This window comes from Lissotriton vulgaris, chromosome 3_1, assembly GCF_964263255.1.
Source record: "Lissotriton vulgaris chromosome 3_1, aLisVul1.2, whole genome shotgun sequence".
In the NCBI taxonomy this organism is placed as follows: Eukaryota; Metazoa; Chordata; class Amphibia; order Caudata; family Salamandridae; genus Lissotriton; species Lissotriton vulgaris.
This window is the reverse complement of record NC_141689.1, coordinates 1,146,883,058-1,146,906,774: the sequence shown is the minus strand read 5'-3', so window position 1 is coordinate 1,146,906,774 and position 23,717 is coordinate 1,146,883,058. Positions and strand designations below refer to the sequence as shown.

Below are 23,717 nucleotides of genomic sequence, written 5' to 3'. Positions count from 1 at the left end.
GGCCCGTATCGGAATCATAACATCCTCATGAACTCTGCTGTGGGTAGTGTTCTACTGGAGCTTTCACCTGCTGCAAGCAAGCAAAGTCCCTTGTGAAGCACTAGTGAATCTCTGAAACACATATCTTTACCCTCCCACTACTATATAAACAACCTCCCTCGTAAAAGACAACCCTCAAAGAGTCTAACTTCAATTTAGCTGCGGACTGAGGGCGCAATGTACTTATTTCCGGCATAGGGTAGTGCCGCAGGCCTTCGTGCTGCTCTGCCCTACATCAAAAGAAAAGGGTAAGAATGCACCTGTCCTCCTCTACTGCGCTATCACACAAATGGGTGCCTAGTGCCTTCGCAGGCACCCTTGCGCCCTGGTGCAAAGGTGCCTGCGTTGAAATCAGGTTGCTTTCCTACAGAAAGGGACACCTTTCTGTACAAATACAATCCTACTGCCATCCCTGGGGAGGTGAAGGCTTTTGATGCATTGCCAGGCCTACAAGTTGTTGTAAATTTGGAAATGTGTAAATGCCATCTGTGTTACATTAGAACACCCACCGTAACACCCATGGTACGCCTCACATCATATCTACCAGGCCATGAAAAGTCTGGCAGGATGCTTTTGGTGGCCATGTAGATATATGATTGAAAGGCCCTGACACCGAAGCGTAATTGAAAGCGATGCTCCGGCGGTGCAGGCCAGGGCCGGCGCTAGGCATGGGCAGAGTGGGCGGCTGCCCAGGGCCTCGCGGCTGATGGGGCCCCCCCACGAGCCCATCAACTTTTTTTAAAGTGTGCCATTGTAAGAGTGACAGGGGGGGAGCCGCCTCCCTTGGGGTTTACAGCCATGGTGTAGTGTGCGAGGCCCACGGCGGGGCCCCCTCACCACGCCATGGAATGAAAAAGCAATATGACACCCCATCCTTTCAGATGCTGCAGAGTGGGCAAGGCGGGTTTGTGTTTGTGGCCGTGATCAGCCTAATCGCTGCATCTCCATAACAGCAGTTAGGCAGCTACTTGAACTGTGAGGTGTGAAGTGAGCCCTGCCCCTGCATGAATGAAACGCAGATCATCCTGCAGGGCTCACAACACAAAAACACAGAGTGATCTCACATCACAAAAGGCGCTGCTTCTTCCATGGAAGGGAGAAGACAGAAAATGGATAAAGGGCTTATTATTCTTTTCGCTTTTTTGCAACTGTTTTTTTTCTCAAACAAACATGTTCATACAAAACAAACATAAAAGGAGTTAAACATAAATAATAAACTCCAGTTATAAGCGCTTGGTGTTTTTTTTATTTTCATGTAATTGACATGAATTGAAAGAAGAATGAGCAATTTGGTCTTTAAAAGTTTAGTGGATATGCTAACATTCAGTTATGGGGAGGGATGGGGGGTGAACCCACACTCATCCTTATCACCCCAAGGGGAGTGCAATGAACCCTCCAAGATACACCCAAGTGATATAACCCCTCAAGCCACTCACCATTCATTGCTTTACGCATCTGAAAAGTAACACAAGAGCAGTTGTGTAACACAAAATGATGGGGTCCCCGTTCTGCAGAATGTAATAATGGACCCCAGAGTCTCCCACATCTCTCAGATTTTCATTGGCCCTAGGCTGAATGGGATCCCCCTGGTGAGATGGGGCCCTCAGAATTGTTGTGTGCCCATCTGTGCTGCAGGGACCTGTATTGCGTCCTGGCACAAGAGGTGAAGCAGGGTAAGAGGCCGGAGAGAAGAGTGGTGAATAGCAAGGCATGTAGGGGAGAGGTGGAAGCTTGAGAGGCAGAAACAGCGAATGGAGGGTAGAGGTGAGAGAGAGATAAAACATGAAGGGGGAGATTTTCAATCCTTTTGCGCTGGTTTTGCATCACAAGAGTGACGCTAACCAGCACAATTTTTTTCTTTACTGCTATTTTCTTTCCAGCGAAAACTTGTTTTGCGCTGGAAAGGACCCTCTAAGTAGTGCAAAGCAGCGAGGGAGTGGTACATGGGCGTTCCCATTTAACCACCCATACACTTTGACGCAAAACCATATTTACAAACATTTGTGAACATGGTTTTGCGACAAAAGTTAACGCCCCTTGAAAGCAGGCGCTAACAAGAGAAAAGCTTTAATTTCTCCATGCTTTTGCGACTTTGCATGCGCGCTACACTGTGCAGCACGTATGCAAAGTGGGAAAAGCTATGTATCGCACCCAGCAGAGTATTTTGCACAAGAAGGGTACCCTTCTGTACAAAACCTATGCTACACTCATGCGCACACCCTAGCGCTTCAGCGCTAAGGTGTGTGCATGGCGCACAGAGCTAAAACGAGTGACCGTGCAAACTAAATGCATCTGAGAGAGAGTGTAGTTATTGAGACTTGAGGGGCACTGTTAATGGGTGGTAGTGAGGGAATCCGTGGCAGAGCAAGTTATTGGGGGCACCAACATTGTCGCACAGGGCTCCACCAGCGCTAAAGCTGGCCACTTCTACTTCCTACAGTTCTACCACCAAATCAAAAACGTTGATTTGACAACCCCTTGAATCTGTAGCATACCTTCAAGTCAATGTATGATTTAGCAGTGGTCTAGGTTGTTCTAAGTCTTTTTTTGTTTATGTACAATCTTTATTTGTTTGCAATTGTGTCTTGTAATTTTGTACTATATGTGTTGTGTTTTTGCACTTAACATAATTCTGGTGAGTAAAGAGCACACACACAAAAAAGATTTTCCTACGTCTCTTAACATGGGAGTGTGGGATTCTGGTGAGAGGACTTACGTTAAAACAAATTACGAAGCATTAATGTCATCCTAAGGTAGCACAATAATGGCACAGAAAGATAAGTGAGCCTTTTGAAATGTGCAATTATATCCATGGCGTGAGAGGTTTTTTCTTGTGTAATTTTATATTTTGAATGATCCCGCCCCTCATTACCTCAACAGGATCTCCCCCCTTTATGAGGCAGAACTGGAAAGTGTATCATGCACTCATCTGGAAACAATCCGTTAACGAGGAGTAAATAATATACATCTTTGTGAGACCTGCACCTATCTTTTCCATCTAATGAGACAAATGTAATCCATTTAACAGTTTTAAAATATATGGACTTATTACATTTGTATATTTAGCTTTTTGTCCATGTTACTGATATCCACGTTAGGTCTCTTCAGTGATGCCAAATAAGATCAATAGTCCTGCAATGTCATTTTCTGAGATGTCACTTCTTGTGATCTTACCAAGGGCGGGACCTCCACTAGGGCGGAGGAGCGTCGCCCCACTACTTTCTCGCAAAAGCAGAAACACAAAATGCTAAAATTACCGTTTTATGTTTCTACTTCTAGCACTGCGAGAAAGCAGAAGGGTTTGGTTGGGGGCGGGCGGGTCTGCTTTAGGGCAGGGGGAAGTGCCTTGCCAACTGCTAAGGGCGCTGACTGTTCGACCAAACCAGTCATGCACACTCTGGCCTTTCTCTATGTAGGCTGCAATGCCATTGCAGCATTGGGATTGGCTTAGGGGAGGGAGGCTGCCTGCTTCCTGTTCCCCACCTCCCGAACTCCCACGAGACCCTCCACATGCGAGTCATGCCGGCTGCGACTGGAAGTTACATGCAAATTAGAGGGGCCTCACATCTTCCCTTTCGCCCGGGGCCCCAGGAGTTCTAGGACCGGCCCTGGTGCAGGCTTCTTGTAAATGAGGCCCGAGTGTTGTGCTGCACCTGATGACGTGTGTTCTGCATCGGTTTCAGTGGCTCCTGCAGAACACGAGGTGCCACCACCTTTTCTAAGACCCCCTTGACCAGTAAGTGCAAGAAACATGTTTCAAGTATCTGCCATTTCCTGTACAATGTTGGATTCGCATGAGGATACTATTGAACGATAGAATCCCCTTTCCATTATTGTGTAAATTTAAGACTGCAGAACATTATTACTCTCTCAATGTTTAGGAAATCCTCTAGGAGCATAAATTAAAACAGCCATCAATAACTACAACAAGACTTTTAATTGGCTGAGGCAGCACAGAGCCCGTTAGCTCTGAAAGCACGCATGTGTCTATTGAAATGGCCCTTAAAATAATATTACCTGTGTTATTTTGCGTTGGCTCCAGCTACTATGTTGAGTTGAGACCAGTGCGGTAACATGGATGAATTAGTGTCACCTGATAGTCTTTTTTTCCTACTGACATTAAAGACATCCTGTACTAGGTGTGGAAAGAAGTTGATCGGTGATCAAAATGTTCGTGGTGTGACTTTATTACCTCCCTATTTATAAAGAGAAAACTGTTCAGTATAGGCGCACTGACAAAACATTTTTACCACACTGAATTTCCTGTGGTAAATTGTGCAGGCAAATAAATAGCACAACGGAAACAAAGTTCCCACATGCTAAATGTCTTCCACGTTCAGCGCACAGTGCCTCTTGTATCGTTTGAGAAGACTTTACTGTGCCGTGCCGCGTTATTTATTCACTGCTGCCGAGTATCCTGGAAACCACGGCTAAATGAGTACAGGCAGAAACGCCGTCCTGGAGAAAGTTATGCAATAATATTATAATGCCCTTTCTCTCATCATAGACAACTGCATACCAGCTCAGCATTGCGTAGTAGGCTGCAATGGCCTGTACCGTGCTGCAGTCTCAGTGATGAGAGAGTAACCCATTATACAATGCGCTGTGCGTTAGAAGAGGCCCGCAAAAACCCCAACCATTTGCAATTACAAAGGTATCCCAAGAGCACTATGTAAACTGCTTATACTGTCAATATTCTCTGAACACACCTTGAAGCAAATAAATTATGCAGTATGTGCTACACAAATAAAATAAACATATAGAAAAATGGATGGATAGATGGATAGATTGACTTACGGCTAAATGAAGTTACAGGGATGAATTCACTGATAGTTTCTTTAAGTGATACCAGTTAATTACGTGCACTCCATGTATGGAAGGATGCCTATTTCGCCACATTTTTGATGTTGAGTGCGTGTGACATAAGACTGGGATTGACAAAGTTGTTAGCATTGCAGCTTTAGAGGCCCATAGTAATGGCCGCCATCTTGACTTAACCAATACTTTAAGTCTTGCCATTTTGATCCATGGTCACGTTAGAAGACACAGATATTTTTCCCTAAAGTTTAACCTAGGTTCTGTTAAACGCCTTTGACGCTCAGGGCTAGAGTGTTCCTAGAAACAATACTGCTTTTTGGAAAAGCATCACAAGCACTGGCAAAGCCAACAGGTCTTGCATTTTGTGACTCATTTGTTATTGCCAATGGCTTTTAGCCCGGCTCTACAGCATCCAAGATGCTGTGCAGCATAGCTAAAGAATATTAATAATAAAATTCCGATGACGGCTCCGTCATTTTGAATGTAGGTGCACCATGCATGTGCACACCTACAAAATGACTCAGGAACATTTTTTTAATACTTTTATTTTGCAATCCGAGTTGGAACAGGGAGGGTATGGGTAAGGGAAGGAGGAAAGCAAACATGGAAGAGAGAGAGAGAGAGAGAGAGAGAGAGAGAGAGAGAGAGAGAGAGAGAGAGAGAGGAACAGCGAGATGGGGAGAGAAGCACACGGCTGAAAAGCAACAAGGGAGGAGAAGCGCACAATTGTGAGTGCATCATGAAAGGATTCGGGAGAGAAGCAATTGGGATTGAAAGAGCAACATCGAGCATGACAGGGGAAGAGAAGCACACTAGGGAGACAGCTTGAAAACACATGCATTCTTTTGGAGGGCTTGAGAAAAAAGAAGAAAGAAATTCCCTAAAAGTAGAAGTGGAAGGGTAAAAGTAAATTGCATTTGTTCCAGGGGAGTGATAGACACAAGATGGGCAAGGCAAGCCATTCAAACGGAAGCAGGTAAACAAGAGTGACAATAAAGCTGACCAATGGAAATTAGTGGGTGGGCTGCAAGTCCTTCTATGCTCCTTGTAATCCCACAATAAGTCTTTCACAACCAGAGAGGGATCGCCCTAAAAATGTGGATCAGGAATAGCTGCTTATTGCAAACCAGGCAGTTCTTACAATACACCACAAGATTGAGTAAAAAAGCCCCAACAGTGACAAGTGCCATAACTATTGATGTTGACCTCTTAAAGGTAAAGCTAGCATGGCTGTGCTATATAACTAAAAAAAGGAGTGGTAAGGACTGGTTTTGTGGAAGTAGGAGACCGTAAGATACTTTGTGTAGATTGGAGAAAGGTACCCAGCATGCCTGTGGAACACATTCACCTCTGTCAAGTGTTTGTCATAGCAAGCTCTGGATTTTTTGACCCTCACCCTCCTTTCCTGGTCCATTGTTCATTGGAAGGGCTGAAACTCACAGGATAATAGGTAGTTGAGTTAGTTAGCCTCCCCTTTTTTATACCCTTGTTTTGCGTTTCCCCTGCAGGAACCTCTCAGCTCTCGCCTACTGTCCTGCTACCATCTGGTAACAATGTACATGGTGCCATTCTATGCATTGGTCAATGGGCCTTGTGGCATTCATTATACAAGTGATTCTTACTAGCTCCTTTACTGTTCATGGTTAGAATACGTTAGGAAATAAAGTGCAATATTGTTTTAATTTTCAGTTATATGGCATGCTCGGAGGTGGCTTTCAGTTTGTTTGACAAGTGCATCCCAGTTCAATAACATCTGTTTAGTTCACACTGCAGGCATTGTGTGGTGACTGATGCATTTTTGTTTTCATCAACAGGCATCACCAGCAGCAATGAAGGTGGCATTGCTTTTTGTCGGCCTCATTGGTTTTGCATTGACGTTCCCTGTAAGTATTGGAACCCACCTCAACAATTCCTAGAAACCATCATGTAGTGTCATTGTCTTTGATCTGCTTAAAATATATGATCTAATCTGTATTAATTTATGTACACATTTTTTGGTGTTTTAGGTGGACAAACATTCAGATGAACAGTCCCAAAGCTCAGAAGAGCTCCAGGTAGGAGCATCCTAGGACATTTGAGGTGTTTTGAAGTGCAAACATGTAACTGAAAGTTTTACATAATCTATTTTTTTTTTCTTCCGTTGCATTGCTTTTACTACATTTCTGACTTACAGATGGAATGTTTTCAGATAAAACGTGATTTGCAAAATTATTTTTCAAAAGCAATTGAGCAAAAATGTTAAAATAAAGAAAGGTGTAAGATGCAAAATTGTTGTGTTCGATTATGATCAGCGCCTGACAAACTACTGAGGGGCATATTTACAAGTGAATGGCAAAGTGTGGCATTAAGCAAAAATTGTTAACACCAAGCTCCGCCAGTCTGAAAATGCAGGGATGCACCGTATTTGTAATGGTGTAACACATTCCTGCGTTTTCCCTTGCATGGGTGCTAAACTCAGCTGCCCAGCGCCACGCAGGCACCCTTGCACCATAGTGCAAGACTGCCTGTGTTGACGGAATGATTGTTTATGTGCAGGAAGGTGTTCCTTCCTGCACATAAACATTCACTAATGGTGATTAATAACGCGTATCTGTGCTGCATTGTGCAGCACACAAAGAAGTTGCAAATCGTCAGGCTGAATGTGGCCTTCATCTCTTATATTAGGCCTGAAGTAGATAAGGCAAAGGGATTATTGCCAGAGGAAAGTCACAAAAAGTGATGTTCCAGTGGCAATGAGCCCTTGTAAATATATCCCTGAGTTTTAGCATGTTCATGTAGGAAGAACGTTAATAGAAGTTCGACCATATTCTACAGATGTAAATAACAAACTGTCAATTGAAAGACAATTCTCTTGCAGTACTTATGTGCTCTCTGGCGGAGCTCGACTGGGCAAATGGTACAAGGAAAAGGGGGCGTGTGGGCTATTTTTAGGGCCCGAGTGTGCCTGAGGGTTTTTTAGTCATTTCAATGGTGAAAGGAGTCCAGAGGAAATGGCACGCACAGCTCTTTGAGGCATATACATTATTTGCCCCAGTGGCAAAATAATGTTCCAGGGTTCAGCGCTAGGTTATGAAGTGTTGAAATATTTGACAAACCTTGCTCAAAACTGACTGTAATGCCAATAACCTTTTACTCAATGCTTCTCGGAGATCCTGCTTTAGAATAAGTAGTTTAGCCCTCACAAAAAATTTGGGATCTCCATAAACCTTCTGAAAGAGAGTCAGGCGTACTCTCTACGCTCACCATTGCAATATGCAGCTGACCTTGAAACGTTTTCCAGCAGGGCTGCTTCAGCGCTCAGTCCAGGCCGAAGGTAGCCTTCATCTCTTATCTCAGACCGGAAGTAGAAGGACCATTTGCTGGGGTTACTATAAAAGCAAATGTGTCAATATTATATTTCCTAGAACCTTCTGTTCCTTAACCCCTTCACTGCGGCGGCTATTCCGCCGCAGTGCTAAGGGGGTGGGGCGGCCGCGCGGCGGGCGCATGCTGGTGACGGAACCGCTCCGTCACCAGCCGCGGTTGCGCTGTGCTCATGACGGAGCGGTTCCGTCACGGCCCCGCTCGCTCAATAGAACGTTCAACGCAGGCGCGGAATCCGCGCCGCGCAGGCATTCCGAGCGGGCCGTGACTGAACCGCTCCGTCATCTGCACAGCACGACCGCGGCTGATGACAAAGTGGTTCCGTCACCAGCAGGGGAGGGGTTAATCGAAGGTGATGTCATATTCCACTGCAGTGTCTATCCCTCAAAACTACCCCCCAAAATATGCATAAAGGCGGTCAATGGGGAGAGTCATAGAAAGGGAGAAGTATTTAGATTAGCCATCCAGCATAGGCAAAAAATGTGGCTATAAACAAACCCTGTACGTTACATACACAGCCAAACCCTCGAAAACAAATCTCTCGAAGACGGTCAATGCTTTGACCTTAACATGAGAGTTCCACACATAGCATGGTACTGCTTCGTAATTGTATTTATATATTTGAAAAAGAGAAGTATGAGAGAAAAGCTTCTAAACAGATCTTTGTTACTTTTTATTTCAACATAGAATAGCTGTAACAGTGATATGGTTTAGGATGTATTGCATACCAGAATGAAGACCCTGACATGAGTAAATATCTTCTAGACAATACTCAATTTGCTCAAGGAAACCATAAACATGCCACTGAGTAGAGTCTAGGAAGTAGTTTCCTTGGAACCACCTAGCCTCACTCACCTAAGCATGGCCTCTTCATACTGCATAGTAGTGACTTTACCTAAAGTACTAGATTCAGGACCATTTCTGCCACATTGAGCCGGCCAATCACTTTCACTGTAATAAAGAACATTTAGATGAGATCAATATTCATAAATCTTTCTGCCATGCAATATTCCTCGCACTAAGCAGTTTCACTTTTGTATGCAGGTTGAAAGCGCATCTTTATCCCAGATACCTACACCGCCGACGGTAAGACGCGATCACCTGTTTTTTGTGATTTCAATTACAGTATGCACTAAAAATCTTTCTCTCCTTAGTGAGTGCAACACCTGTACCATGCATGTAGTGTGTAGCACCAGAAAATCGTAGACGGAATATCGCCTGATCGAAATACTGTGCTCTGAATATCTTTTACAAGCAGTCACCCCGTTGGAGTCAATAACTAAATATCTGCACCCAATGGGGCAATATCACATTATTTATAACACACACTATTTCTGACTACAATATTCTGACATACAAACCTTCCTAGCCTTCAGGGGGCATATTACCAAGCAATAGCGATAATTATCGCTATTGCTTGGTTAGAAACAATAATTTACCGCTAAGCTGCGGCGATTTGTATCGCAGATAAACCTTGGTATTACCAAGGTTTATCGTAAATGCGATAAAAATCGGCCGCAATGCATGAATATCGCTGAAAAGTCAGCGATATTCATGCATTACCGAGCTAATGCTCTTAGCCATGTTCTCCACCTCCCATTGGATAACATGGCTAAGAACTGCTCAGGGGAGGTGTTAGCTTTTGGAGATATTCGCGCTTAGCGCGAATATCTTCAAAAGTAGGTAATAGGAGATAGCGATGTTAGCGACTGTTTCCAGTACCTAACATCTTGGCACGCCCACTTTGCATGTCATTAGTGATAAATATCACTGAAATGCAAAGTGGGGCCCAAGATGGCCGCTATATACTACTAGCTGTCACTAACTGGTGTTAGCGACAGCTAGGTAATAGGGAGATCATTTTATCTCCGCTTACTTGGCTTTTAAAGCCAAAAAAGCGGAGATAATCCCCCTTGATAATATGCCCCCAGGTTCCTTATTTTGCTCCCATCAAATCATTCTAGTGTGATCTTATCTGAACCTTTTTAGGCAGCCATTTTCTCCCAGTACAATTTCTTCCTGTAGCCAGAGGCGCTCCTATCGTCCTGCCTCCTTTCAGATTCACCCCCTCTTCAGAAAACACTTCCCACAGTAAGCCTCGATTCCTCCTCCCATTGCCCACATAACCACCTCTTCCTGTGTCATCCGCTTCCAGCTGCATGCCTTGCCACCGCACACATTTCCACCCCAGATGCTGACTGATTGCTTGCTCAATACATCAATACACGAACCTGCAATCTACCTCCACTTATCATTCTTCAATGCTGATCATTTGCTGCTGACGTCTGTGTGACCTGTAAGGTCATCAATTAGAACCTGGCAAGGCCAATTCACACTTTCACCCTTCCTAGGGCAGCATCTCAGTTCAAATAAATCATGACATTGTAACACTTGGTATTCAGTTCTTAAATGTGTCACACAGTATGCCACTGTGCGCCCCTTTAAAGCACGTCGTTATTTGCATGAGCCCTACTTGCATGACCTAGAAAGGACATCATTTACACCATATTTATGTATACATGCGCTACTAGGTTTGATGTACTACGTTGTCACTTTTTGACTCATTAGTAAAACACTCAGTACTTGTAACCCGCTAAAATAAGATTATTCTCAGATGGATGTGTTGCAGATCAATTAACATTTACTTCATTAGGTCAGTGCAAAAAGTGAATGACACCAGTCAAATTTGCAAATTTTGGGTTACGTGAAAATAGCAAAACTCATCAGTGCGAAATATTTCAAAATTTCTGAATGCAGTGAACTCATTTGAGCAGAAAATATCTCTCAGGAACTTGGGGGCATATTATCAAGGACCAGCGTTAAAATTATCGCAGTTTTATCGGCAGGAAACTAGATAAGGGGTTTGATAATACACCCTTGTTAATTCCCATGGAAGCCCATGTTAACATCAGAACATGGGCTTCTATGGGAATTACCAAGGGCATATTATCAAGCCCATTATCTCCGTTTTATCGGCGGTTTCCTGCCGATAAAACAGCGATAATTTTAACACCGGTTTGGGCAGAAAATGTCTTGCAGGATACATTTTCTCCTGGAGCCAACCAGTTCCCTGGAGGGTGTGTCACATGGATTTTGAACACGAGGTACACACTTATGTTTTAATTTTCATGTGGCATACCACAAAGAAAATTGTGCAAAATTTCATTTCATTTCGTACAATTCCCTTTAAATCTATCGAAATTTAAAATGAAAGAAAATTCGCACACTATTTATCTCCTTGATCTGTGAATACTTTATACAAACGTGAGAAAGAGAGTTTAAAACAAAAAGTATTTGTGTTCACTCACTGTTAGGTATAGGAAAAGCGTGCAGACCAACTGCAAGGTATTTGCTAGGCCATTTAAGTGGAGCAGAATAAGGAAATGTTGCAATTTATTTGTTTAAATGTAGCAATGTCTCTTTGTGTTTACAGGTCAGCAGTGAGTCAGTGGAGACTCAAAAAGACAGTTCGGAAGAGCAGGTAATGTGCTGTCCTTGTTTGCATTGAGTACTGTTTAAATTGAAATTAGAACTGTGGAATGATTAATCCCACAACAAACGAGCTCGGTAATTGTTTTTCAGAGATGGATTATTTATCTATGAATTTGCCTTCTAATTGAGTGTAGTGATGTAGATGTGGCCCTTTTAACCCATGCATCGATCTAGGGCATGAACGGCATCAAATACTCCCTCACTTTCAATAGCTTTTTCACTGAGTTTGACACCACTGGAAGAGTTCAAGTTCAAGTTCAAGTTCGGGCATTTATATAGCGCACTGCTCACCCAGAGGGTCTCAAGGCGCTTGGGGAAGGGGTTCATTATTTGTCGAATAGTCAGGTTTTAAGTTCTTTTCTGAAGGAGATGTGGTTTTGAGTAAGGCGGAGGTGAGTGGGGAGTGAGTTCCAGGTCTTGGCAGCAAGGAAGGAGAAGGATCTGCCACCCATGGTGGATTTTCGGATGAGCGGGACAGCGGCGAGGGCTTGATTGGACGATCTTAGTTGGCGGGTGGGTTTGTAGAAGGACAGTCGAGTGTTGAGGCATTCGGGTCCTAGATTGTAGAGGGCCTTGTGTGCGTGGGTGAGAAGGCGGAATGTAATTCTTTTGTTGACGGGAAGCCAGTGGAGGTCTTTTAGGTGTCCGGTGATGTGATCTTGGCGAGGGATGTCTAATATGAGTCTCGCTGATGCGTTTTGGATGCGTTGGAGTTTTTTCTGTAATTTTGCTGTGATTCCGGCGTATAGTGTGTTACCATAATCCAGTCGACTCGTGACCAGTGCGTGGGTGACAGTCTTTCTTGTCTCGAGGGGGATCCAACAGAAGATCTTTTTGAGAATGCGAAGTACATTGAAGCAGGAGGATGAGACTGCGTTGACTTGTCTGGACATCGAGAGAGAGGAGTCTAGGATGAAGCCAAGGTTACGTGCATGGTCTGTGGGTGTGGGTGCTGTGCCCAGAGCGGAAGGCCACCAAGAGTCGTCCCAGGTCCCAGGCAGAGGGGGAAGATCCTAGGATGAGCACCTCCGTTTTGTCTGAGTTGAGTTTTAGGCGGCTATGTTTCATCCATTCGGCTACTTCTTTCATGCCTTCGTGAAGATTGGTTTTGGCGGTGTTAGGGTCTTTGGTGAGGGAAAGGATTAACTGGGTGTCGTCGGCGTAGGAGATGATGTTAAGGTTGTGTTGACGTGCGATGGAGGCGAGTGGACTCATGTAAACGTTGAAGAGGGTGGGACTGAGTGAAGATCCTTGTGGTACGCCACAGATTGTATTGTATTGTATTGTCATCCAGTCCAAGGCTTTTCCTTGTATTCCGCTGTTGCTGAGGCGTTATATAAGGGTGCTGTGGCAGACTGTGTCAAAAGCGGCGGAGAGGTCGAGTAGAATGAGGGCCACTGTTTCACCGTTGTCCAGTAGTGTTCGGATGTCGTCAGTCGCTGCAATGAGGGTAGTTTCGGTGCTGTGTTTGGCTCGAAACCCGGATTGAGATGGATCAAGGGAGTTGTTGGATTCAAGGAAGGCGGCGAGCTGGCTGTTGATGGCTTTCTCGATGACTTTGGCCGGGAATGGGAGGAGGTATATGGGTCGGTAGTTTTTATCTTGATGATATGTTTGTATTCGATATTGTGGTCATTATATGTTCAGGTCGATATTCCTGACCTCAATATTGCTACATATGTCCCTACAGTTTTGTTGTCATTAAAGCGGAGGCAGTTGCGGCACGCCTATCCATGCCCCTTTTCTAAGCAATGCCCCAAAGCAGTAACATGCCCTGATTCACCCCAGATGCCCAATTCCAAAGTTAGCTTGGATATATCTAACAGGAGTAGGAAATCAGGCTTACCATTATGGAACACTGTGCCGGCACAGTTGTCTGCAACATAAGGCCCCCGCAACAGATACTCAGAACATTTTCTGTCTATTAAAGTCAGCTGTGGGCGGAAAAAGTGTCACTAGTACTTGGAATTGCAAGATCCTGGTTAACGAAATATGGATTTGGGCATCTTTAAAAATGTGCCTATTGTATTCAAAACAGTGCTAAACCTACATAATGGGAAGGTCTTGTGCTGTTGAACTGCTAGAGGTGCATGTATATCTCAAGGAGTACCAGAGGAAAGGCATTGAATAGTTTGTAAACACCAATAAAGCTCTACGTTTGTGGGTGTTTCCAAAGATTAACAATGTTTTTCAAACCTAACTACACATCTAAATGTTTGCCTTAAGAAGTAGGTGCAAGTTGTGTGATTAGCTTTGGACGGTACCCCATTTACCCTCATGAAATGAAATGAAAAGGTGCTAGTAAAGCGCATGGCTACCATGAGGCCTCCCAGCTCTAAGAACCTGGTCTGTGAGTGCTCACTTTAACTGGATGGATATAAAAATGTTTTCAGCTGTTTGCGAAAAGCCAGATGGTCTTCCTCCAACCGAATGTTGTCCAGAAGAGTGTTCCATCTTTTGTGTTCCCTGAGCACAATCCTCATGTGTAGTGTTAGGGAAAACAGGGGTAGGCAATATATTCCCCTGGAGTAGGCCTGAGGTGTTTGTAAATTCCAAAACAAACTGATTTCCTACCAATTGTAGACATATGTCTGCTTTTAATGTAAAATATTTTGTGCATCCTAGTCCCACCACACTGCACACTGATAATCAATGCTTATTCCCATCACAATTTGGTCAATGATGCAAAAGACAGTGGTAAAATATCAATGTGACAACATTCCTTAAATCTCGCTGTGCTATCTGCATCTCTACTATGAAGAGAAGCATCATTTTCGCACCCCATCTGTCTTTGACCTTGACGGACCATCTTCGGATCACATACAGTATTCCAAACTCCGCAGAATTTCTCAAATTACTAATCCATTAAACAAGTTAGGCTGAAATTGTAGATTTGAAATTGGCTATAGGTAACAGGGATAATGTGCATGCATGTACATGCATGTGAATAGAATTTCTGTGGCCTGCTTGGAAATATGTGTCACCATGCCCTGCTCTAGGAGCAAGCACAGCCATGCTATATTTATGCCTGTCCACCAGGGCCCAGTCTCTCAATGCAGGAGAAGACCGTTATGCTCCATACTGCTCACTTGACCACTCCCTGACTTCAATTCAAAGTTTGCCAGAGTTCCTGAGATTTTTGTACTTAAATACTCAATTGCCTCACACCCATGTCTCTTCGCTAGTCGAAAAATCTATGTTCTGTTCTCACATTTTCAATAAAGTTGGAGGGAGGAGTTCAAAAAGGGGCTAACTTGTGACAGTCGTGCTTATGGCCCCTGGAATCACAATGACCTCATTATGGATGTTGACTGCATTATAAAGGATTCTAAAGTGTTCAGTGATCCTTTTCTCTCCAGATAGGTTTGTGCTCTACAAGTACCTTTAGGTACGTGCTTTATAGATAATTAGGCTCAAGGCGACATGATATTACACACATTAATGCCGTTAAGTGTAAGCACTCAAAATAACAGAGTATGATCTGCAACCTTCTGTTTTCTGTTTTCAGCAGGATACTTCAAGTGAAGAACTTACCACTCAAAAGAGTGCCGCTGTAGAACCAACCAGTGAAAGAAAGGAAGACTATGACGGCCATGATATCGATAGTGACTTTATAAGCAAGGCATATTTTGGAGTCAAATCATCTGATGGGGCTAATGGAGTCCATGATGATGACCACAACGAAGATGATGCGACAGTGGATCTAGAAGACGTCTCATCCAATGAGGCTTCAAAGAGCAGCTCAGAACCTGATGCACATAATTCGGATAACAGTGTACCAGAGGATGATGCGGTAGCCGAAAGTGCTGAAGATAGTGCGGATTCTAAGGTTAATAGCAAGGAGGATGAGGCACCTAAAGTCAATTCAGAAGAACATGATGATAAAAATGATGATGGAAAAAGCAGCGAAGACGCAGAGACACTTCCACAAAACACACATATACAGTGCACAGTAAGTATATGGAAAGTAGGTATTTATGATGTTCTGTGTAAATATACTATTTGTAAAATAGCAGGTGCCCTGTCCAGATGCATCTATATTTTCTACATTTCTCACAATTTTTTTATTTTTATTGTGAGAACCTGTGCCAAGTGGCACTTCTAAAGATGAAGTTAACTTTCTTATGTTAATTCAAAGTACAGCCAGTCTCCACTGTATGCTGGTGCGTATCTTATATGCTGGTTCCTACTGCCCACATCTTTTTCCAACTCTTTGTGACTTAATAAAACTAGGGTCATTATCTTAAAGAAGATACTTAATTCCATAGTCAACAACCACCAGTTGTAACCATAAGAGCTAAGAGTTTATCATAAAACACAGGGGCATATTACCAAGCAATAGCGATAATTATCGCTATTGCTTGGTTAGAGACAAAAATTTACCGCTAAGTTGCGGCGATTTTTATCGCAAATAAACCTTGGTATTACCCAGGTTTATCGCAAATGCGATAAAAATCAGCCGCAATGCATGAATATCGCTGAAAAGTCAGCGATATTCATGCTTTACCGAGCTATTGCCCTTAGCCATGTTATCCCTAAGCCTGGGTGCCTTCAGGGCTCCGAGAGAGCTTTCGCTCTGTGGGGTCCCCCAGGGCTCTTCTCTGTCCCCTCTTCTCTTCAATCTTTATCTTCACCCCCTTCTACTTTCTCTGAGGCTGTGGGACGTTACTGTGTTTAATTACGCGGACGACCTGCAGCTCATCTTCCCCCTTAATTCCCCCTCTGCTATTTCTAACTTTCAGTCAGTAATGTCCCATATTCTCCAGTGGATGGGCCACAACCAGCTAAAGCTGAACCCCGGTAAGACGGAGCTCCTCCTCCCTGGTAAGAGCCCCACCTTCTGGGGGCCTCAATTCTGGCCGGCGGAATTGGGCCCCTCTCCCACCCCTGTGGCTTCGGTGAAGAGCTTAGGGGTCACTATTGACTCCGCTCTATCCCTAGGGCCGCAGGTGGGGACCGTGGTCTCGTCCTGCATTTACCAATTGCGCAGGATCAGGAAAGTGGCATATCTCTTTACACCTGATGCCCTCCTGCAGGTCATCATGGCCCTCGTCCTCTCCCGCCTAGATTTTTCCAACTCGATCTACCATGGTCTGCCTAAAACATCGATGGGCAGACTACAGGTGGTCCAAAATCAGGCGGCGAGATTGGCCTTAGGGATCCCGAAGTGGCAATCTGCCAGGCCCCTCCTGGTCAAACTTCACTGGCTTCCTGTCGCCTCTAGGGCAGCCTTCAAGATCGGCTGCCTTATTTTCAAATCCTTGGCGGGGTCTTGTCCCATCTTTGTAAAATCTCTCATCCATCCCTACTGCCCGTCCCGTAACATGAGATCCTCCCATCTTCACCTTTTGACTGTCCCCTCTTACAAGCTCTGCAGATCTGGAGGCCGGAGATTTGCATACCTGGCCCCCAAGTTCTGGAATTCTCTCCCCCTCTCTCTTAAAATTTCCAATTCTCTTATCCTCTTTCGTAAATCTTTAAAGACTTGGCTTTTCCCTCAAACTGGTTAGTCCCTCTGCCTCCTCTATGTCCATCCAGCGCCAGGAAACCCACGGTGTCAGTGCGCTATATAAGCACCCCTTACGATACGATACGATACACCTCCCATTGGATAACATGGCTAAGAACTGCTCAGGGCAGGTGTTAGCTTTTGGAGATATTCGCGCTAAAGCGCGAATATCTCCAAAAGTTGGTAATAGGAGATAGAGATGTTAGCGACTGTTTCCAGTCGCTAACATCTTGGCATGCCCACTTTGCATGTCATTAGTGATAAATATCACTGACATGCAAAGTGGGGCAAGATGGTCGCTATCTCCTACTAGCTGTCGCTAACTGGTGTTAGCGACAGCTAGGTAATAGGGAGATCATTTTATATCCGCTTTCTTGGCTTTTAAAGCCAAAAAAGCGGAGATAAACCCCCTTGATAATATGACCCACAGTTTTCTAGAAGCAAATGTGAAGCTGCTGCGTTCAAAAGAGGAGGGTAGCATTGAAAGCTGGAAAACGCAGGATGAGAAAAGTATTAAAACCTTTCAAAGGGAGAAAACTTTGGATTTAAAAATTGTGGAATTATGTGTGTGATATTATTTACAACGATGAAGTGCAAAAACTCAAACTATGGATGTACTGGTATAATCGACCAGAAAAACAAATGAAAAATACGCAAGAATTCCCTTGCAAGTGTTAGTGGGCTTTACACATGTACATAACGTAATACAGACATCACAATTGTGCAGAACAGCAGATCTGTGATGTGCTTCTGAATTTAAGTTGATCCTCAATTGATTATTGACTCATCGGAATTTGCAAATTGAACTCAAATAGTGTAAGCCTTACAGTTAAGTATATTGTTCACAAACGATATGAAGTTGTTGCAATAACGGTAATTTATACCTATCTTTGAAATTTAGGGCGACCACGATCAACATTCTAGTCTAGATACCATCGCCAGTGTCAGCTCTGACAACATCGACAGTAGAGACATCGAAGCCACCGACCAGAGTGCTGAAAGTGACAGCAATAGCACTGAATCAAATGACAGTGCTGGTATGAAGGACACATTACACAATGCAAATGAAGATGATCTTTCCAACAATGGTCAGGGTGCAAGCGATGATCAATCTGAGGAAACAGAAGCTAGTGGGGATTCAACCGGTGAACCAGTTGAAAGTCAAGAAAACGCTCAAAGCCCGGAAGAAGAAAAACACAATAAAAGCGATGATTTAGTTCAAAACACAATCAGCAGTAGTGAAGAAAACAGCAGTAACGACAGTGCAGACAAGCAAGAGAATAATGAGCATATAAATGAAAATCATTTTGAAAATGGGGATGATGTACATAATATAGATGATAATCAGCCTGAAGTTCATATCAACATGAAAGTTCTTCCTGAAGGCAAAGGAAGCAGCAGTAGTAGCAGCGAGAGTGCCAGCAGCGAAGAAGAAAAAAAGGATGACAGTGAAGCTGCTTCTGACAACAACGGGTCTATCAAACAGTATGGAAGTGATATAAGCCAAGAAAACAGCAGTGAATCTGATGAAGAAGGAATGCAAGGAGACGATCCAAGCACAGCAAGCAGCAACAGCACTTCAACAACCTCAAATGAAAACAGCCATGAAATTGCAGGGAAGAAGAGACGCCAACACCTTGAAGGTACACCTAAAGCATTGAGAAAGATGAAACCAACCAGAAAGGCTGACAAAGGAATGAAACAGGATATTAGGAGTATTACTCAAGATGATACTCTATCAACTGAAGACAGTCCATCTAAAGATGATGACAGTCATGAAGATAAGACCGTTTCCACTGAAGATGATGGGAAATCAGAAGAAGATACCAGCAAAGTGAAAGCTCACAGCAATTCAGAAGAAGACCACAGCAAATCAAATGATAACAGCAAATCAACAGAGGAACACAGCAAATCGAAGGAATATCACAGTCAGTCAAAAGAAGGACACAGCCAATCTAAAGAGCATGACAGTAAGTCTACAGAAGATGACACTAAATCCAAAGACATTAGTAGTGAATCCATGGAAGAACACAGCAAACCACTGGAAGATAAAAGTGAGATTATCGAAGATGACAGCAAATCAAATGAAGATAGCAGCAAGTTTGGAATGGATGGGAAGAAACTGGAAAAAAGTGTTCAAAAACCAAAGAACACTGACAGCAAATCAGAAGAAGTGGATACAAAATCAGAAGATGTTGACAGTGTATCTGCGGAAAATGAAAGCAAATCTGTCATAGATATGAGTGAATCCAATGAAGATAACAATGATTCCAAGGATAGTCATGACAGTCAGTCTAAAGAAAATGATCGAAGCAAACTGAAGGGTGTTCAAAGCAAATCAGTCGAAGACATCACCAAATCTAATGAAGACAACAGTACATCAATAGAAGATACCGAAAGCCACTCCAAAGAAGAAAGCAATGAATCCAACAAACCCAGCAAATCCAGAGAAGACAGCAGTGATTTAGAAAAAGATGACAGTAAATCCAAACATCTTAGCAGTGAATCCCTAGAAACCAACAGTAAATCCAAAGAAAGCAGCCAGGAATCAAATGAACTTGACAATGTCAAAATAACAAATGTAAAGGGGAGCAAATTCGATGATTTTGGTGGCAGATCATCCAATGAAAATGATACTTCTACGCAAGAAGACGAAGATGACACTGTTAGTTTAAATCAAGACAGTTTGTCTTCGGAGGAAATGAATTCAAGAGAAGATAGCTCTGAACTTGGCAGCAAATCCCAAAGCACATCAATTGAGAGTAACCACGTTTCCAGAGAGGACAAAGACAGCAACTCCGATGAAGAACAGGGTAAGCCAGCAGAGAAGAGGGAGATGGAGAGCAAATCTGATGAAAATGATGACAGCAAATCTTCAGAAGTGGTGCCCAGTAAATCCAGCGAAAGCAGCAGCGAGGAAGATGACAGCATATCCAAAAGCAATGAATTTGAAAGCCGGAGGTTAATATTTGATGTGTACCACAACAGGCCCGCTGGCGATGCGGATGATAATGACTGTCAAGATGGTTATTGAGATTCTAATTGAGATGTTTTGTGATTTTATTTTTCGATAAAATAGGGAAGTATGTTGTTCAAGTTTTTTCATCCTATGGAAGATATATGGTGCAGTTAATTTCTCAGTAAACCTGTGTTGATCACAGTTGTAATATGATAACTTATGTTTAACTTATGTGCATTGTTCTTTTCCTGAGGTGACGTTCCATAAAGCCTTAAAAATGCTGGTTCTCTACTTAGACTCCTTTAGTGAATATGTGTGCGTGTAAAAACTGAATCATGTATATGATAGAAAGGGAGGGAGAATTAAGGCTCGAAAAATATTATGGAGATGTAAATGTTTGTGAGCATGCCTTAATCAGCTGAGTAAACATGCAATTCTTAGCAACTTGAAAAACTTAATTTGTTTACTCCTTTTTTTTGTTGTTTTGCGTCTCTTTGCAAACTTGGGATGTTTCAGTTTTGGAGATAGAGTTTGGCTTGGTTTTGATATCCACTCAGCGTGGGTCCAGGAACATTTTATGAAAATGGTGCCCAATGTGACCAACACAAAATCATTGACTTTCAAATCCATGACTGTACCACATAAAACACCAGGCAGAAATCTCTATGAATAACTGTGGCAAATAGACGACTTTGTGTTCCAACTACAATGTCTGTTTTTGTGTGTGTTTCTTTTAAAGACACCGTTATCATTGTTTCAGGTGAATAGAATAGTCGATAATCTTTTTCTCACGCCCCCTCCATGTCCATGGGACAAATACATTAGCCAGCAAATACAAATGTAGCGTTGTGCACAAATGCAGCAGGAACAACTTACTCATACATACATATTTTGTCCAAGATAATTGGACCACTTTTTATTTATTAACAGCAAGCTGTTAGACCATATTTAAAAACACTTTCCTTACACTCATACCTCACATGATCTTTTAGTTGTAATTTTTTTTTCAGTTCAGACGGGTCAAATATTAGACCCTACTTTAGGATTAGTGTTCCATGGGTGAGCCTGTCCAGATTGCACTCTCTACCTTGCTCACCCTATGGGTGGAAGGGTTGGTAAACGCTCACCAAACGCTCTCCGCCTGCTCAAGTTCGTGGTTCGGTTCAGTTTTTTATTTACCTAGAATACTCACTCAAACCCATGTGATATACACGCTTTACTGATGGCCAGGCTGGGGAAGCAGAAGAAGACCTGGCAAAAAAAATCTTAAATCAGCCTTGATCTATCCATCCACTCAACCACCTACTCACCCGTCCATCTGTGTGTCTTTTTTTCTACTCTACCTCTCTCCCTTGCTCCCTATCTCTTGAAGGTCTCTAACTCCCTCTCTCCCTTTCTTCATCTCTCTTGAAGGCCCATGCTGCTACTTCAGTTAACCTCAGGGAACTGGAGAATGTGTTGTTTGCAACAGCAACGACCCCGACCTTTCAAACTAGCCTTCTGTGCTGCATTTGTAAAAACAAAAACAAGTGGCAGGGCCTCGATTTGTTTTCAGAAGGACTCTGAATGTCGGGGTTTGCTGAGTAGCAAAGCTGCCCAGTCTTCATTTCACCACATGCCTCTTACATCCACCAATATATTGTCCTTGCCCCTATATCTCTCACTCTTGCAGGTTCCTTTTCATCTCTGCTTTCTCTGTTTGTCACTGTTTTTACATCTTTCTCTTGCTCTTTTTTTCTAAGACTGCCTTTCTTTATCTTGCTCTGGGTTAAAAAATGAACATTACAAATAAATCCAGCTCTCCAAAAAACAGTGCCATTGGGCCTCAACTGAAGGTTAAGCCCTGCTGGCCTCCAATGGCTCCGTCCCCACAAGGAAATGCCCGGTTGCTCAAAAGGCCAGACCGGCCACATCCTTACTGCACAACATTCATATTTGTGGTAGTGTGATGCACAATGACTTGTTCAATTAACTTTTTGTGTCTACTGCGCCATAACCAATAGAAGACTTGTTGGATGGTTTGTGGTTCAGTGGTCACTGGTGTTTCATCAGGCAAAGCAAAGAAGGCGCCTTGTGTTGTAAAGACAGTAAAACATTCTAAAACTGGTTCCATATGTATACTTGCCGAAAAAACATATTTGATCAGTACAGCAGCATGCCAATTTAAATGGAAAATGACTGAGGTCAAGCAAGGAGGGATGCAAATATTTTCCAGGATTATTTATGAACTGAAAAATGTATTTTTATCATAATCTCGTAGCTGGATTTTGATGATAGAATAACTCTGTCATCGATCAGATGGGACAATATTCAGACTGCAAACACCAATGTACTATCTCAGGTTTAGAATACAGCCAAACAGACGTGCACAAACCCAACGCGCTTGTGCATAGTTCACAAAACACACTACCCTTCATGACTTTTCTGTGCCCTTTGTTCACTGATGCAATTCTGTAGGTACACTACAATATGCTCTTGGGTCAGCTAGCAACACCCCAGTCATTCTGGTAAGTCATAAGTCCACGTCCCATGTTTAAGGATTGCCTTTCATCATCCTAGAAGTTGTTGGATTCATCATTTAAATAAGATAGTTCTGTAGATGGAAATATATTGTTATATATTTTGGGGCAGTTTGACAGAGGCTCAGTCGTGTTTTAGGTATCACTAGCTTCAAAGGATCATTAACAGATAGCAGTTGTGATTTCATACATCTCAAGACAATTTGCCACGTGACTTAATTGCTTGTCACACTTTCAAAATTATTTTTAATGACGATGCAGCTTGGACGTGTGGGAATGACGAGGTTGCATTTGTGTAATGTCAAATCCAGAGCAGCTGCAAAGTAATGAATATATTTCAGTGCATTTATTGTTCACTTGGCTGTATAGACTTTCTAAGAAGTATTACCTCATTGCAGGATTTGAATATGATTTTGTAATTAATGTACACAGTGAATTTGTGTGAAACTTATGTACGTATTGTAATAATAGTATTTATTTTGAAGAATAAAATAATGAAATAAGCATATGTTCATGTTCACTTTTCATTCATTCCTTTATTCATGAAAGATAAGCATGTCTGTGTCTGTTTATATCTGAGTGCAACAACAACAAGATGATGGATGGAATGCTTGAATTAACCTTAGCCACTAGTGATTGCTTGGGAGCGCATTCCAGTCCATTGTTTTCTCCTACCATGCCACCTTAGATAAAGGTCTGTCTAATGCAAATCAGTACCAACTCTACTCCACCTAGGAAAGGTTCCTCCTGAACTGTCAGGCAAGGCCCCCTCCAGAAGGGACCACACTAAAACACAGACCATTTAAACCTATATAGGTCCCATCAGTGACGTATAATTTGAGTCTTTTGGTATAGTGAGCATGGCACCAACGTCTGGGCATATTTGTCGCAATTACAGCATAAATTGCAACAACAACAAGATGATAGATTGAATCCATAAATTAATTACAGCCAGGGGTAAAAACTCAAGCTGCATTCAAGTCCATCATTTTTCACCCACCATTCCACTTTAGACAAA

General features: G+C 43.0%; 1 protein-coding gene across 2 annotated transcripts in view; it reads left to right on the top strand.

Annotated features, from left to right (window-relative positions):
* LOC147727585 (uncharacterized) overlaps nt 1-23,207 on the top strand; it is a 28,414-nt gene extending 5,207 nt beyond the window's left edge. Inside the window, exons 2-7 of one of the 2 annotated variants that reach the window (XM_086961627.1) lie at nt 6,672-6,740; nt 6,864-6,911; nt 9,265-9,306; nt 11,654-11,701; nt 15,221-15,664; nt 18,123-23,207. In XM_086961627.1, coding sequence (XP_086817753.1) covers nt 6,687-6,740; nt 6,864-6,911; nt 9,265-9,306; nt 11,654-11,701; nt 15,221-15,664; nt 18,123-20,255 — 2,769 coding nt within the window. In that variant the 5' untranslated portion in view covers nt 6,672-6,686 and the 3' untranslated portion in view covers nt 20,256-23,207. Of the gene's footprint in view, nt 1-6,671; nt 6,741-6,863; nt 6,912-9,264; nt 9,307-11,653; nt 11,702-15,220; nt 15,665-18,122 lie in introns of those variants that run through there. The other variant, XM_086961628.1, reaches the window with a different exon arrangement.
* Nucleotides 23,208-23,717: the final 510 nt, after the last annotated feature.